This window comes from Polyodon spathula, chromosome 21 (genome assembly GCF_017654505.1).
Source record: "Polyodon spathula isolate WHYD16114869_AA chromosome 21, ASM1765450v1, whole genome shotgun sequence".
NCBI classification, from domain to species: domain Eukaryota; kingdom Metazoa; phylum Chordata; class Actinopteri; order Acipenseriformes; family Polyodontidae; genus Polyodon; species Polyodon spathula.
The window spans coordinates 3,667,233-3,684,872 of record NC_054554.1 but is presented as its reverse complement, the minus strand read 5'-3'; the positions used below and the strand labels follow the sequence as shown (position 1 = coordinate 3,684,872).

The following is a 17,640-nucleotide window of genomic DNA, read 5'->3' as shown; positions in this document are numbered from 1 at the left end:
TGCCAGATTGCCAAACCCTGGAATGTTACATATTTACAGTTTGTAATCTTTTTTTTTTTTTTTTTTTTTTTTTATTTCATAACCATGTTTGTTTTAATCTAACAATTTTAGTTAATTTGCCATAATACTTCCCAAAAACACCCTCAAATGTCAATGCAATTGTTCTGTACTAATAAAGGATCAATGATACTGTGGTACAAGTACAGCAATCATTGTATTAGTCAGTATAATCAATCCTATACAATGGATTATTGCTATATTACTTTTTTTTTCTTTCCATACAAGCTCATGTGATTATCTTGCATATAAGCACACTGCCATTCACTTACTGCATGTGGTAAGCGTCTTTGACTGCCCTGTAATTGTATATGTGGTTGCATAGTAACTACAGTGTAAACACACAACCACACGTGTAAATTATCCAGTTATTACAATATTACCCTATCTACGAGAGTCTACACAGTAGTGTTTTAACAGGATAATTGGGAATTCAGCATTATCAGGTTATTTTTAGTGCACCTTTACCCATGTGCTATCGTTTGGATTGAATATATCCAAGAGGGTAACTAACACGTCCCTTGAGATTTCATGTCATCTGTGAATGCAGGCTCTCCTGCTCAGGCTCTGTGTTATCAGTCTGGTCAGAGAGAGTGTGAATGTGCAGCTGGAGAGCTGTAGGGTTCAGAGCACAGAATAAGTCATTATTCACAGAAAGGAGCTGTTCAAAGTTCTGACAATCAGGGCAATTTCGTCAGGCTGAAACATCATCACATTTCCCATTCCACATGCTCCTAGTAGGGTAAAGTTGATTAACCAAGTTCAAATGTAACACTGTGTCTAAAATCTTTCATCCTGACACGCAGTAACACATAAACCAGAAATGCAATGTTTCATGTAAGTAGAAGGCGTGGTAGTGTATACTGTAGCCGTACATTAGCCTACCTCCTGTTGGTAGGCTGCAACGTATCCATGCAGTTTTTCTGGTCTGAAATATGAGGAGCCATGCACAGAGAACCTGATGTCAGTCCTCCTGTCTTTCACGTTCATCACACTGAACACGTTGATGTTGTCTGGGGGAGCAGGGAAGATCTTGGCCAGAAACTCCTTGAAAGTCTCGTACCTGCTCTTGCCATCTTCCCCTTTCTGAACAAACTCCTCTGCCGTGATATCTGAACAACAGCACAAATATAGTACCTGAAGGGCCCCATCAAAAAGCATGCATGCACTCTCCAGAAAAGCAAAAAAGGTTTAGTCCATGCTGAAAGTCTGAAAAGGGAAAGATGATGGCTCTGTGGTCTTTATCAATGCCAGCTCACCGCTGTCACTCCTATGCCTCAGCTATCCTTGAAGAGGAGTTTAAAGAAGACATGGGGCTCAATTCAATTAACTTTTAGCTTGGAAAAATGCATTAAACAGGTTCGGAAAAACGCATTCGAGAAGGCCTTGAAATAAAAAATATAACCACATCCACTTTCTTAGTTATGTGAAATTATATATTTTTTTTCGAAAAATGCTTTTTTCCCCAGGTAACTGTTAATTGAATTGGGTGGGCCCTTGGTCAATATTTTTCTTTCCAGATTCATTAGACATTTCTTTCCAGTCTTACATTACCAGGTTATTGGTAAATCGAACTGTGGACAAAGACTTAGATAGGATGGCTGTACTACCAGGCATGACCTGTAGACATCCAAGTGGTCAGTCCCTCCAGGGCTGTACTGATTCATATTGCAGAACACTGTATTGCCCATTGAGCTCTGTGAATGCATCACACATCATCAGCCATGGCTGTCAGTCATGTACCTTTCCAGAACAATTATGATTCCTATATTACAAATCTGAAACCCATTTCAATAAAAGGGAGGGGAATCAGATTGATCAAATTAGTAAAATAAGTAAATTTTTTATTTGTTCAAACCTAACGCAAAATCTATTTATAGTTTTTCACAGAAGTGTCTATGCAATATATATATATATATATATATATATATATATATATATATATATATATATATATATATATATATATATATGTGTGTGTGTGTGTGTGTGTGTGTGTGTATATATATATATATATATATATATATATATATATATATATATATATATAATATATATATATATTGCAAGATGTGTGTGTGTGTGTGGGTGTGAACATTGGCACAACACAGTTCTTTAGCTCCCTCTGTTAATCCCAAAGCCAATATTGTAAAAACATCAAAAATTGTTATTCTCACTGGGCTTTCATGGATTAAAGAATTAAAGAATAAAGAATCCTATTAAAATCTCTCGCTGGAGTCTGCCTCAAACATCTTCTTCCAAGCCAGCAAAAGCTGATCCCCTCCCACGTAAAACAGAGGTATAATCAGTATAATGCAAAGTGTTCATAAAATCTATGCAGTGTTCAAAACAAAATGTTGATGATACACAGAAATAGCAGGTGATTTTACTTAAGACCTCCTACATGTGCTTTGGATGTTTCCTCCTAGCTCTGCGGCAGTTTTTTTTAATTGTGCAAATTTTGCAAATTTTTGTTAAAGCAGCTGTGTCTATTTTAATCCCATATAACAAAAAAAAACTAGTGGACTAATAGTCAGGCTACAAAGTAATATAGGTAATATATGGACACCACAGAAGCTTTTCCAATTCCCTGCCAACCATTTCTCAAAGATAAGCTGTAACTTATGTCAAATTGTACAGTGATTTTTGTACAGCATGCAAGCACTAAACTAATTTCACTTTTGGAGGGACTTAAGCTGGTTTAGAAACCAAGCCTCTAGAGATGAGTAGAGCTTTATTATATTTCTTAATGAAGCTTAAATTCGATCAACATGATTTCTTTCAGATGCAATTATACGATAGCTTTCAAACCAGATCTTCAACCCTTTCAATGGCACGTTCTTTGCGTTTGTTTATATCTGCTGAGACGGCCTGTCACCAACCAGAATCCATTTGTGAGTAGCAAAAAATCTGCCAAGCAGACACAAACGAGCACACAAACAATAATCCTTTAAAAAATACAACCCTATCTGAGGATTAATTGGGTTTACAGTGAAATGCACAGGCTGAGTTTGTGGCAGTAAATTCATGCCGAAGATGTACAGTTTATAAATGGAAACAACTGCAAAGCTTGTCTTACCTGAGAGGCGTACGGAGCCAGAGTTGTAAATTGCTTCGTCTCGGAGCTCTTTGATATGGACTTTCACACTCGATACAGCATCGGGCCAGAGTCCATCCGATACCCTGACCTTAAACTCATAACTACCCTGAGGTGCATTTTCTTTGATTATAAGAAAGCCAGTCTTTTTGTTCAAAATGAAGTACCTGCATTTGGGAAAGCACACCATATAATAGCAAGCAACATGTTGAATGAACCCTGTATTCATTCACTGTATTCATTCACTGTATTCATTCACTTTTAAAGCCCCTCTTTAGTTTCTTTTCTATAAACTGCTGACCTTGCTAAGGGGTAACATTTATATACATGAAATAAGCGGCCAAGTGCACTAATTAAACAAGTCTCTTAAAATAAAACAAGACCACCTTTAATATTTTATTTCACATTGATGTATCTATGAAGTTCCCCTTCGTAGTATTTTATAACATGTCAAAAAAAAGTAGCTGTAATCTGTAGGCCTTTTATCTACAGTACAAAACTATAAAGCTATACAAGTTATTCCAACATGTATTCCAATACTAGCCCCAATGACTTTTTTTCTAGTTTGTAATACTGTACATAGAAAAAACAATATCTGTATGTCAGTTCCTCTTTAGGTCTATTGGGAGTTGGTCTTTTGTTGATTCTGTTCAATTGGTTGGAATAAGTGTCTCACTTTGGTACATGCCCCTCAGAGGTATAAGTTTTGTTGTCCCAGTCATCTCGATCTGGAGCGTAAACCTTCCCCAGAACAGTTGTCGGCATTCTCCCTGTTTGGAAAGCAAGACGATACTAATCGAGTTAGATGTTCCACTCACTCTGTAATATTTTTTGTTCGGTCACAACGAGTGACTGTCAGCCACAGTGAAAGCCAGCTAACCCAGTAACTGCAGTATTAGAACTCATTTTCAGATTGGGAGAGTTCTGTATTGAGTAGGCTTCATTCCTACGTACAAGCTTCCTGTCTGTGTGCTCTACTAGTTCACTCTAGGGAAATTGCTCACAGTTATTGGTTTAGTATAACGGGCCCTTACTGAAAATAAAGACGTATATGCCTCTGTAAAGAATATATTATCAAAGGAAGTATCAACATAAAACACAGGAGCAATGTAAAGCACACATAAAGTCCTACCTCTGTGGTTGTTGATGTAGATTTCCTTGAATCCTGGCTCATGGGGATGATCATTTTCATCCCCTATGGTGATGGTCAGAGTATTGGTAGCACTCTTTGAAGGATGCCCACTGTCTTTTATGATGATAGGAAGATAAAACTCTTTCTGTTCCTCTCTGTCGAATTGCCTCAGTGCTGTGATAGTGGCTGTGTTATTGCCATTGTCTCTCAGGATAAAGTCTGTACTGTTTCTAAACTCCTGAGGCAAGCTAAATGAGAAGGGCGAGCCATTTTCAGCGATATCTCTATCAACCGCGTGGAGATGCAAAGAGGTCTGGTTCATTCGAACAATCTGAGGCCCCGGGACGTTTTCCCAAACCACAGGCATGTAGGCGGCTTCGAACTCTGGTCCATTGTCATTAACATCAATAAGGGGCAACTGCACTGTGGCACTTCCTGTGTGGGCAGGACTTCCCTGATCTGTGGCCAGTAGAATAAGATAATGCTGTGCAACCGTTTCACGATCCAGACTTTTTGCAACTGTGACATGTCCATCTTGGTAAACAGCAAACTGCCCGTATGGGTCTGATTCAGCAAGAATGCTGTAAGTGATTTGTCCATTTGGACCAGAATCTGTATCAGTGGCTGTCATCTTGGCAATACTGGTACCGATCTGGACATTTTCTGGTAAAGGGTTGAGTTGATAGAACTGGGGAATGAAAACTGGAATATGGTCATTGTAATCCTCAACCTCTACAATGCAATGAGCAACACTGGAAAAATCCAGGTCTTCCACTTTAAGGGTAAGATTAAACCGCTGCTCATTTAATTTCTCATAGTCTAGTTTCTTCTTTAGTCTTATCGTCCCGTATTGTTCCTTTTTGTGGTTCTCAATGTAGAACTTCTGCTCTGGGTCTCCAGCGATGATACTGAAAGTCAATTGGGCATTCTCACCTATATCTGCATCTGTTGCAGAAACTTCCAGCACAGCCGAGTTCAGGTCACTGTTCTCAGAGATTCTTGCACTACAAGGATGTTGGGTGAACTTAGGTGCATGGTCATTAACATCCGTCACCCAGATAGTTGCAGTGCCAGTTCCTGTCATTCCTCCACCGTCTTTCGCTTCCACAACAAAAAAGTACTTGTCCATTTTTTCTCTATCCAAAGCCCCCATTGCTACAAAGATTGTTCCAGTTGTAGGATTAATGCTGAACAAGTCCAAATGAATGCCATTCTTTGCATTCCCAACAATTCTGTAAGTCAACACGGCATTATGACCCACCGTCGTATCATCCATATCGGTAGCTGTCATCTCCATGACAGAGGTGTCCACTGGGGAGTGCTCCAGCACGTTCCCGTTGCAGTTGTCTGGCATGCAGGTGAAAACAGGAGCGTTATCGTTAATGTCCCACACGTTAATGATCACGTCTGTGAATCCTGTCAGCCCCTCTCCCCCCTCATCAGTCGCCAGCACGACAAACCGCCAGACCGCCCGATCCTCCCGATTGAGTGTCTTTTGAGAATAGATTTTTCCAGTCACCTCGTCGATTATAAATTCACTTTCCGCTCCTTGTCCATGCAGGGAGTATTTCAGGGCACCCTGGTCCGCATCCTTGTCAGGGTCAATTGCAGTCACCTGGAAGATCAAATGGGACCCATTAACTTCCAATAATTTTTTGACATAGCTAATTTGTCTAGAACCAAGCAACGATAATGCTAGTTACTATGAAACCGGTACATCTGAAAATACCACTGTTATCCCAGTGGCAAAACTGTTGTAGTTATTTTCCAATTGGTCATTATATTCATATTACCATAGACACATGCAAGCAGCGTTTCTAATGCAAATAGATAGGTGAAGCAATGCTTTACCTGCAGTACGAACACAGGTGATCCATCCAGCTCCTCTGTCACACTCCCATAGTATTCATTCATTGAGAAGACGGGGGCCTCGTCGTTCTTATTGTTGACATTGATGATGACAACGGCGTAGTCCTCCCATTTGCCATCCGAAGCCAGCAGGTGAAGTCTGTACCTCTTGACCTGCTCGTAGTCCAGGGTTTGAGAAATGAAGATGGCACCAACCTCCGGCTCCACATCGAACACTCCTCCAGTGTTACCAGACGTAATCTGGTACCTCAATTTGGCATTGGCACCTAAAACACGGCAATCAAACAATGAAAACTAAGGAAGGGTGTGACAGGGTCTTCCTCGTGTCACGCGTGTGGGTAGCCGCTGTTCAAGCATACAGAGAGACAGACGTGGTGTTGTCGAAAACGCCGGCACAGGCGCGCAGGATTTATTAATAAAACAGACAGAAAACAAAATTAAAATAAAGGTGGTCATGTGACGTTACCAGCGATGGTAACGCCCAGAGGACTAATACGTCAAGCTGTACAAAAAGTGCAAAATAAAACACAGTACAACAAACTATAAATCAAAAGGTGCCGTGAAAACGGTAGGCCTTGCAGCAGCCCCGATCACAGCAATTGCCATGTTTTGATACTGACGCTCCGCTGAGACACGCCCACCAGCCTGCTGGAACAGCTGATTGCTTTCAGCTGCTGCTCCACAGCAGCCAAACAATTAATCAAATCAACATGTTAACAATTAACACAAAAACATACAATTTCCCCATGTGCAGGGCCCACGCTTTGCCACAAAGGGTTACTGTAGACAGAAACAGAACACGATAATACCATAGAAGATACAGTGGTAGCTGAAAACAGAACATTTTGTTATTCCGTTAAATGCACAGTTAACTTTCACAGATAGACCACTCAAGGTTTTGATCAAACACAACAGTAATCCCCAACGGTTCTTTTGAAACAAATTATTTTCTGCTTCTTTGTTACACACTGACAAGGGGCACAGGATGGTCCAGGTTATGCAATCTGTTCCATGGCAATGTAAATCATCTATCCTTATATAGGTAATGTAAAGCCTTCATTAAAATTCTTCAAATAATCAGGGTGGTACTTTGATTTAGGTAGCATGAACAGTGTCATACCTGACCATTACTTTCACAACGTGTACAACAGTAGTATAATCGCTGAGCTTAGCAACACCCATCATTTCCTACATGAACAACAATACATAACGCAATATATTTTGCCCCCAAACCCTTTCTTTTCTCTCAACCTACCTTCATCTTCATCATTAGCACTGACAGTGATAACAACGAAGCCAACGTCTGCGTCCTCATCTACATTGACTTCATAGACACTCTGAGCAAAGATGGGCTTGTTATCATTCACATCACTGATGAAAATGCGTACATATGCAGTGTCTGGAAAAGTGATAAGTGAGAGATGAGAAACTTGGATGCTCCTATTCTGTCAGCTTAATTTCTTAAAGATGGCTTTTTTTCTGATGCAAACAAGCAGGCAAATGTGACGAGGGGCCCTTGGGGCTGAGGCCAACCCTGCTAGAATTTGCTTTCATATGGATATCAGAAAGAACATAAGTTGCAATACAATTCACCAGATAAGATACACTATTTAAGCCGGTTACATAGAGTTTACAGTTTCGCACTAGGGTAAATGTTAGCCTGCAGCTAAAAACAGTAACCTAAACCTGTTACATAACATAGTTTGTTAAAAGGGCTCTCTAAATTTGGGACCCTCAGAAGTGCACTGGCTGTTTTATACTGTTTCTCCATTGCATGAATGTTTTAAAGAGCAAGCTTCAGCAGTGCTTTTCCAAATCTGACAGCTTTCTGAGCATTACTTTTTAATTTATTATTTAACAATGTATAAATGTGTATACGTGCTTTTCAATATCACATATGCCTGGAAGATTATCAGGAAGATTATGTCAGAACTCCCTTCTAAAACCCACCCTCCCCCCTTTTTATTTTCCCATCCTGAGAATAATGCTTTCTATGGTGGCCCTAGGAAGCAGGGCTATGTATGTACCTGAATTAGCCTGCCCATGTTTTCCTGGTCTGGCCGACTCCAAGCCATCCATAGACTTCACCTCCAGAAGATAGGATCCCTTCATCTCCCGGTCAAAAACTGCTTCTGTGTAGATTGCACCTGTCTGGGAGTTGATTCTGAAAAACTGATAGTCTCCACTCCGGTCTTTTAACATGGAATAAGAGATCTGAAAATGACCAAAGCAAGGGTCCCTAGATTACAGGTGATAAGTATACAAAGTTTTTCTTACAATATAAGATTTTCTTTGTTTGTAAACTTCAGGTGACCAAAGTGCTACCTACCAAAGCATATGCCATTTAAAATTTAAAAAAAGAAAATTGTTTGTTTGGCCTTGTGTGAAAACCTCTAATTAGTAACCCAGACTTACTTTTCCATTGAGGCCCAAGTCGAGGTCATTGGCGGATACTTGAAGAATAAAGGTCCCTAATTCAGCGCCTTCTGTGACTGTAGCCTCATAAATCGAAGAGGTAAAAAAGGGAACATTGTCGTTCACATCTGCAAAAACAGTTTGGAAGAGAAAATAAAGAGGCCGATCTTGAGTAACTGAATATACAACTGACTGTTCTCAGAATTGTCAAGCATACAAAACAGCATTCTCTTACAGTCAGAATCACCAAACAATATCAATGCATTGGTGCTAAGCCTAATGATTTGATCATGCTGAGAAATCTCAATTTATACCTATCGACCTTAAGTAATCCACATTTACAGATGTAAAGAGTGGCATTTGTGCTAAAGCTGCTTGATGTCATCTAAGTAAAAACATCCTTGGTTTGAGCTCCAATACTATACACTCTTGAAAGCTGTTTTTTGAACTCTGTGTGATAGCAGTGCCTTCAACATACTGCTTCATTTGTCCCTGTGGTCTCAATGTTATCTCTTACTGACAGCCCAGGCCTTACCATTCAGTCAAATACAAATCCCTAGTTGAAGTACACTGAGGGGGTGTACCTGTGATGTTGATGTAAACAGTGGTGAAGGCTGCCAGAGGAACAGCAGCCATGTTCTGTGCCCGCACCCTCAACGTGAACTTTCTGGTGATCTCATAGTCCAGTGGCTCGGCTACCAGTACAGAGGCTGAGCCATCCTCGCGGTTAGGGGTCAGGTAGAAACGCACTGGCTTGTTTGTCTCAGGAACGAGTCCGTCTTCCAGGTTGTAGGTCACCCTTGGGTCACCCAGAGGTGATATGGCTTTTATAGTCTAAGAATGAATTAATTGTAGAAAATGACCTCACCCCTTAAATTCTCAGTGCCAAGCGTAACAAGTGACGTGACTTTTCAATAATATTTCTAATGATTTACACCAGTCCAGTCTTGGGAAATACTAATTAAACTTTAAAAGTAAAAATAATACATGAAAAATAAATAAAATAAATACTAAGAGACAGTAAACCAACCACAATAGGTGTGTCTCTCATGGTGTTCTCTGGAATGACGACCTCATAGCGGTCTTTCTCCCACTGTGGGGGCTGGTTCTTCACGTTAGTGATGGTTACAGCCAGCTCCACTGCACTGCTTCTGTTCCCGCCATCTGTTGCTATGATCTCACGAGTAATGTAGGACCTCTGAGAAGAACAAGTTGGATCCCTCAGTGAAAGAGAGTCCTTTAGGACTATCCTTTTGTTAACTATCATCACATCTGTTTACACAGCTCTTTAAGAGAAGACTCTCATGTGCCCAATTATGCTTTGTTTTTCAAATGGAAAATTGGCAATATGTGTGAAACTAGTGTGTGTATCATGTAAGAATGAGTTTGTTTTATCGCTAGCAATTTGTACATTTTAACTATAAAGCAGTAACAATAGTACGCAGAGCAGCAAGGGTCTTGTCTTAGGTTTACACAGTACTGGATTCAATTTCTGCTGCAGGAATTTGTCCAGGACCCTTTGTATATGGAGTGTTTTGTGCTGTGTTTAAACTTCCCAGTACCACCGCCCAGTGGCTTCCAATATCAAAAGTAAGGTAGCTGTTACTATACACGCTGAATTTTGAAACATCCATTATAACAGACTTGTTTTGACCAATTCTATCAGTAAATCCACCAACCTGGGATATGGGCTCGTTTACGTACACCCAGCCAGTGACAGGATTGACCCGGAGGTACTCTGGCTGCTCCCCTGACATGGAGTAAGTGATGACAGCGTTGGTGCCGTAATCATCATCATGAGCGGCAACACGCAGGAAACTGGTTCCCATCATAGTGTCCTCTCTCAGGAAATCTACATGGGAAAATAGTACCCTGACAATTAATCTAGTGCGCCTTATGCAAAATTAAAACATTTTAAAGGTCTTTCAGACATACAAATAATGTTGTTATTTTTTATTTTTTTGGTTTGTTTGTATTACTTTTAAGCACAGTTTATACCATTTTATTTGCTTCTTTTAAAAAGTAAAAGCTAAAAAAATGCAGTTCCTTTGTATTCGTTTTTGTTCCTTTGTGTAATGTTTTTGTAACATTAACATTCGCTTCTGCCCCTTTATAAAGATAACGTACACAACTATGTGTGTAAGAGAAGATCCATTAGCCACTCACACTCATAATGCAGGTTTTCAAACTTGGGGTCGTTGTCGTTTTCATCCAGGATGAGGATGTTGAGCTGGCAGATTCCAATGAGAGGCTCTGTGGCCTTGTCAGTTGCCGTGACGGTGACGGCATACTCTCTCTGCTGCTCGCGGTCAAACTTCCTTGTTGTGACGATCACTCCTGTAAGAACTAAAACAATTAGCACCTGCAAAGTTACACTGGGCATGGGTAATCAAGATAAATAATTTAGCAGATAAACCAGACAGATCCTTGAAGTAACTATTTATAAGCTATTTATATAATTTAATTGTGAACCTCGTGGAGACAGGATGTACATACTCATTGGCGGTAGTATGTAGGAAAGCAAGGAAATGATCAAGACATTTGATGTATGCATTCTTAAGCTTTGTTAAAATGTAGCCTTGACATTATAAGTACACACACACACACAGAGCAGGAATGAAGATTTAACACATTAACGATGAAGTGGGTAATTGAATGGAATTAAATAGTGCGCCACTCTCACTGTTGTTGAATTACTGTACCTTGTACATATAATTTATGTAATAAATAGTTAATTGATAAAAAAAAAAAATATATATATATATATATATATATATATGTTTTTTCATTGCTAAAAATCTCTTAAGAATGAAACAAGGGTGTTCACATAGGGTTAGATTCTCAAAGCCATTTACTCCAAGACAAAAACTCATTTTACAATTCCAGATATCAATAAGAAACATCTTTTGACAACTCACATGCCTCTAAATGTCTAGTAGCTTTATAGTGGTGTGTTTTTACTGTCTGAAAAATGACATTTTGAAGTCATATCTTTGAAAATGTAGCCCATGAACTGCTGTGACAGTTCAGGCTGGTAGGTAGCACCAGTGTGGATCACCCCCCGCCCCTGCTGTACCTGTCTCTGGGTGGATGCGGAAAGCTGGCACCGTGCCGTCTTTATGCATGAATCCATACGTGACCTTTCCATTGGCACCTTCGTCTGCATCATCAGCATGGACCTGTAGGACCAAGGTTCCCGCGGGCTGGTTCTCCAACACAGAGGCATGCTCCCGGTAATTCTGACACTGATCAAGAGGTTCAATTGACAAAAATCAAATCTTTAGACGAAGTCCCCAGAACAAATCTTCCTTGCAGCCAGTTAACGCTTGGCACACGGCTTCAACTTGAAAGTCACCAGATTAGGTGGCCCGGTTTTTCTTTAGTGTGTTTTTTTTTGTTTTTTTTTCCATTGTTTTTAGTGCTGTGGAAGTTTGTCATTCACCTGCCAAATCACACGCATGCTTCTTTTGGTTCCAAAGCTTACAGTTAGAGTTTGAATTATACTTTTACTAACAGAATTATGTGGTGGGAATAGTCTTGTATGTCTTGTGGAATTAGTTAGATGGAATTGAGGCTAGAAACATGAAACAAATTAAAACTAGAAAAGAAAATCCCATCTAAAAACACACACACATAACTCCTTAATTTTTGTACGTTGAGTAAGTTTTGCATCTTTGTCCAATAGATTAACCATGAGTAAGTGTTTTGGAATTAACAAAATTGTACACATTCTACCGTGTAAGCACTTTGTGTTGGTAGATGCGTCTATGTATTCATATCGAACTCTGTTGTCCGACTACTTTGTACCATCAGTACTCTGTCAGTACGACACGGGACACTGTAGTACATACGAATCGGAAGAGAGAGAAATGGGTGTTTTTGAATGTGGGTTAGAAAATGATCAGCTTGCCAATAATTAATGCAGTGTCTGCCAGAATGGCAAGTCAACTTATTAGGGCACGATCGATGTAGTTCTAACAAACATGTTTATACCAAATAGACCTATTACTGTGTTACTACGTATGTCACAAGGCTAAAGGAAGACGGATTCATTACTAAAAACCCACCATAACACTTTAATTTTCTTCGACATGTATTCGACGAACATTAACTTAGATACTAGATAACCTAGCTTGGTATAGGAATCTATGGTCTTTTCTGATAATCAATTTAACCGTGTACTAGTCAAGAATCTGATGACTGATATCCATATCAGTCGTATATATATATATCATAATATTATATATATATATATATATATATATATATATATATATATATATATATATATATACACACACACACACATACACACAAAATACTCAGATATTCCATATATATAGTATTAAACCTTTAATTAGAAACCCATTTTCTGGTTTGGTCAAATAAAAAAACAAATACGATAGATATATACCTTATCAAACATGGGTTTGTTATTGTTGACATCATCGATTCCCACAATCACCTGGGCCATGCTGGAAAGGGGGTGTGGGCCACCTGATGCATTGTCATCCGTTGCCGTGACATTAAGAACGTATTCGATGCCCTGAAGGCTTGGGGGAGGACTGGACCGGAGCCGGATTAATCCTGAAAAAAATCAAAGACCAACGATGACTAAGGATCTACGGATACATGGTTTGTATGAAGAGGAAACGCATGGCAGAAGTATTTTATTTCCATTGCGGTATTGTAATTATTTTGTTCACAGCAGGGCTGCATGTTCAATACAATAATACATTAAAGAGTGGAATCTGAGGAGCTGCCTGTCGTGTGCTCTTGGAGAGGGGTGAGGACATTTTCAATAATGCATGCGTATCTATTTAAAAACAGTGTAACTAATCCATTCAGTCATTCAAAACTTGGTGGGTGCAGTATCTGCAGAATTTGCAAAATGATGGCCTTTTATTGTTGTTGCTTGGCACGGTAAAATGTGTCCTGACTTGTGACACTTTATATCAATAATTGATTTAACAGACTGTTACTGTATATGTGCTCTATAGGATCTGGAATTGGTAAGCATGGCAAATAATGATCTAAGCAGAAATAACAATAGTGAATCATACTCAAAGTTTAAAGGTAAGAAATAGTATATTAGAAGGTAATAAATAAAATGTTATGAAAATGTACGAGATAGTGTATAATCTAGCCATTTAAGATATGACAAGAAAATACACTTTTGTTGTTTTGTTTTGTTTTTTTCTAATCAGATATCCTGGTTAGCTATCACATTTAAGTGTTGTCTACCTTTCCTACACCATGTAGATGACATTCCTGTATACAAACATACATTTAATAACTTAGAGAACTTACTACCCAGCTTAGCAGTACACAACAGCGCTCACTGTACATGCTCTCAACCTTTCTGACAGGCACCTCCATGTGGTCAATAGTGCCAATGGTCATCCCGTTTGAGAGCATCATGGCAGCCAACAAACTTCAGACCACATTAAGATGGGAAAGAAGTTCCTCCTGGGCAAAATGACTCGCGTCACATCAGATGATTTTGAACAAGACCACTGGGCAATTTTGGATGCCATCTCATATCACGTAGACAGGATCAAACCTAAAAATGCATCAACGGCTGCGATGCAATCATCTGGCGAATACGATCTTTTTATAAAAGTAAAAGAAAGTAAACATCTATCCTGGTCCACGCACACAGAGGTGGTTCTGATGAATATTGTATCATCCTCTTTTACAATGTAATTCTTAATACATTTTGATAGTAAAAGTACTGAAGGATTGACAAATAATGTAAGGGAGACCCTAAAATTTGGGACGTTCTGAACATCTCTTCATGCAGATCGGAAAACAAAATGCTTTAGCCATTGCAGCTGAGGTATTTCAGTGCAGTGGAGAGCAATAGAAATATTGCAAAGCCAATCTAATACAGAAGACCTATTAAAATTGGAGAACTATCCTCTCTTTTTTGCCCCTATTGGAATGGAAGACAAATACAAGTCTTAACCATGACTAGCACGGACTCTCACGGACTCCTTAGCGTACCTGGATAGTTTTTCACCTGCAAGAATAGTGTAAAGGCTGAATTAAGAGCTCTCACTTCAGTTCAATATTGTAAGCAACTAACAAGCAGAAAAATTGATGTTACCTTTTTGGCTGTCGATAACAAAGTTGTCTTCCTCGTTCCCTGTGGTGATCTTGTAGGTGAGCCCGTCTCCGTCGGGGTCTTTTGCCTGCACCGTCGCGACCAGAGTGTTGGGCCCCGCATCCTCGGAGACAAAAGTTCGATAGCTGCGGCAAACAGCAATGGAGAATCAAACGGTTTCTAAATGTCAACACTTTATTGAGATAAACAAAGGTCTCAAGTCAATAAAAGGCAAGAAAACGAGACTGTGGATTTCTGTTATAATAAACATCAGTTGTCTGGCTAGTGATTAAAGGGCAACTTAGTATGGGTTGGAAATATCAGAACTACAGTATCTTAAAGTAATTGGTGCTAACAAAATAGTGTCTCTATTCATTTTAAGGGTCTCAAATGTGCAGTATGAAAAAAATGGTAACACTGCATTGTGTCTCTAATTGCTGTGTAGTTACTTACTAAATACATGTGTACTTACACATAATCTCAGTGTTATTATGCATAGTTACAATGTACTTAATGTGTACATCTTTTTGCATGATATAACCTTAACCCTAAGCCTTTTCTGATACACTTGTTATATATATCATGCAAAAAGATTTACACATTAAGTATATTGTAACTATGCAGTTTAAACTGCAGGACAGTTTAAAAATGTGAGCATCCAGTTAGATGTTTTGCCAGCCCAACAAAATAAAGTTTGTGTAATATCTGTGATTTTTTATTTTTTTTCTGAAGTAAAACCACAGCGAAACAGATGATTGATAGACAGCAGAGGAATGATAACAAGCCACTCATATCAATGATTAGCAACCTTTCACTGAGGCATCTTGTCTGTCTGCTTGTCGTGTAGCTTTGGCACCTGCCATAAAGGCGACATTGTTGGTTTGTGATCTGTCAAGATTTTCAGAGCTGCTGTTATTCTTCAACTCACTTCAGGTGATGACGGGTTTTTAAGCATCATCTGCTTACTGCAATGAGACTCCTGGCAGGAGCCACAGTGCAGATTTCTCTTAATACCAGAATTACGCAGAGAGGCATGTTGGCATTTCTCATGATGAACAGTGACAAGTGACTGACAGAGCAAACAACCCAGCATATTGTAGTGGTAGTCTATCATCATGCAGTGCATAAAAGCTCTTGGTTCTCAGAATAAAAAAATAAAAAAATAAAACCTGTATATTTAAGGTTTTAAATAAAGGTCTATCCATTATGGCAGAATTATTATACATTATTATATCTTAGTTGTTGTATACTTTATCCAAGTATACTGCATACATCATATATCACATGCAATGTGTTTATAACACAGAAAACTGAAAGACTGACCATTGTATTCTGAAAACCATGCTAATAAAACACATGAAGTGGAAAAAGTCCCTTTTCATGCCTGGTCTGCTTCAACTCATTAATTGCTCATAAACAGTAACTAATGTGTTTAACTGAATTAGTCCTGACATAAAGACCTCACTGCTCCAGTTAACCCTCACAGAGCTTCTGTTACAAGGTTTGTCTGGTGACCCCATTGCAGTAACATGTCAGGCTGACAGTCCCTTCTCACTGTCCTTTAGCTGTGAGTCTGGATGTTTCTCCAGGACAGACAAAGACATGGTTGAGTGAACCTGCCTCACCACTCTACAGTGCTGACAAAAAATGGGCCAATTAAAGGAGCCTGGGACAAACATAGCCTTAGGGTCAGTTACATCTACAGCAATTCAGGGAGTTCAAAATTAGAGGCAGTAAAAAAAGAAAAATTAAAATTCATATTCACAGTGGCTAGGAGTTAGGATTTAAGAGTGAAAGTAGCAAATGGGAAAAATAACCCATTTTATACTGCTTTATAATCAGTTCCGCACAAAAGAGAGGGTCACATCATAACAAGGGACCACTGCAAAGCCTGACTAGTTTCAACATTCTTTAACAGAGCTGTGCAGTTCATTTTCTCAGATCTGGAGTCCTCCTGGTGTTTGTTCTGCCTGGACCCTAAATTACTTAATTGAACCTATTTAACCTCATTGCAGGCCTAAACTGTTAATTACTAAATGACATCCACTCACATGGCCTGCGAGAACTCTGGGGGTTCGTCGTTAACATTGGACATGCGTATCCTGACGGTAGCTGTCCCGGTCCGGGGGGGCTCCCCCTTGTCCACTGCCATGATGACAAACTCGTACAAGTGATTGGGCCTCTCATAGTCCAGCTGCCTGGCTGGGAAGATGGTGCCGTGAGCGGAGACAGTGAAATCAGGGCTCAGCGTGTAGTAGGAGATGTCAGCGTTCGACCCTGAGTCGCAGTCATTGGCTGACACTGAAAGAAAGGACAGGCAACATATCATCATTTTATATACTCCTGCTATGTGAAACTGAATCACTATATAATTCCTTTGGGATTATGACATCTGGAAAATGGGATTAAAAGATTGAAGGTCCTTATAATTTTAACATACACATTTTTTTTTTAATCCTCTTTTCCTCTCCTATAAAAAAAAATAATAGACACAATACCCTCCAACAAGTACAGTAGTACTATTCTAATGCTTAGATTAGGGAACAGAGTGTACATTTAAACAGACTACAGTAATATATGTATGTATTTATTAGTTAACAAAAGATATGATTACTTGCTTAGAACAAACTCTCAATTTCAAGGTCCCAAGGGTACAGTGCAATGCAATACAAAGACACCAATTATATATAACACAAGAGGCTGTTGGCCTAGTTACACTCACCCTGCAGTAGTGAGGTTGCCGTGGTTACAGTCTCCAGGACGCTTTCTTTGCTGTAGATTGACTGCAGGAATTCTGGGATACAGTCATTCTCGTCCGTGATCATAACCAAGACCTAACAAAGGGGGACAGGGAACAGGGGGACGGGGGACGGACAGAATCAGAAATATTAATTCCTATAATTGTCCTCTTCCAGAGACAGTCGAGAAGAGGGCATTTTCAAGCAATAATAGCCTCTGATATTT

The 17,640-nt window shown here is 39.4% G+C and overlaps 1 protein-coding gene across 1 annotated transcript in view; it reads right to left on the bottom strand.

Moving 5' to 3' along the window:
- The window catches only part of LOC121295980 (neural-cadherin-like), a 52,814-nt gene that overhangs the window by 17,531 nt on the left and 17,643 nt on the right, over positions 1-17,640 (bottom strand). Inside the window, exons 5-21 of the mRNA XM_041221089.1 lie at positions 17,399-17,510; positions 16,728-16,977; positions 14,680-14,822; positions 12,985-13,157; positions 11,647-11,815; positions 10,737-10,907; positions 10,250-10,422; positions 9,601-9,768; positions 9,155-9,404; positions 8,571-8,698; positions 8,183-8,369; positions 7,411-7,554; positions 6,138-6,421; positions 4,287-5,901; positions 3,831-3,924; positions 3,137-3,321; positions 943-1,169 (exon numbers count right to left, since the gene is read on the bottom strand). Of these exons, the coding sequence (XP_041077023.1) occupies positions 943-1,169; positions 3,137-3,321; positions 3,831-3,924; positions 4,287-5,901; positions 6,138-6,421; positions 7,411-7,554; positions 8,183-8,369; positions 8,571-8,698; positions 9,155-9,404; positions 9,601-9,768; positions 10,250-10,422; positions 10,737-10,907; positions 11,647-11,815; positions 12,985-13,157; positions 14,680-14,822; positions 16,728-16,977; positions 17,399-17,510 (4,473 nt within the window). The remainder of the gene's footprint in view (positions 1-942; positions 1,170-3,136; positions 3,322-3,830; positions 3,925-4,286; positions 5,902-6,137; positions 6,422-7,410; positions 7,555-8,182; positions 8,370-8,570; positions 8,699-9,154; positions 9,405-9,600; positions 9,769-10,249; positions 10,423-10,736; positions 10,908-11,646; positions 11,816-12,984; positions 13,158-14,679; positions 14,823-16,727; positions 16,978-17,398; positions 17,511-17,640) is intronic.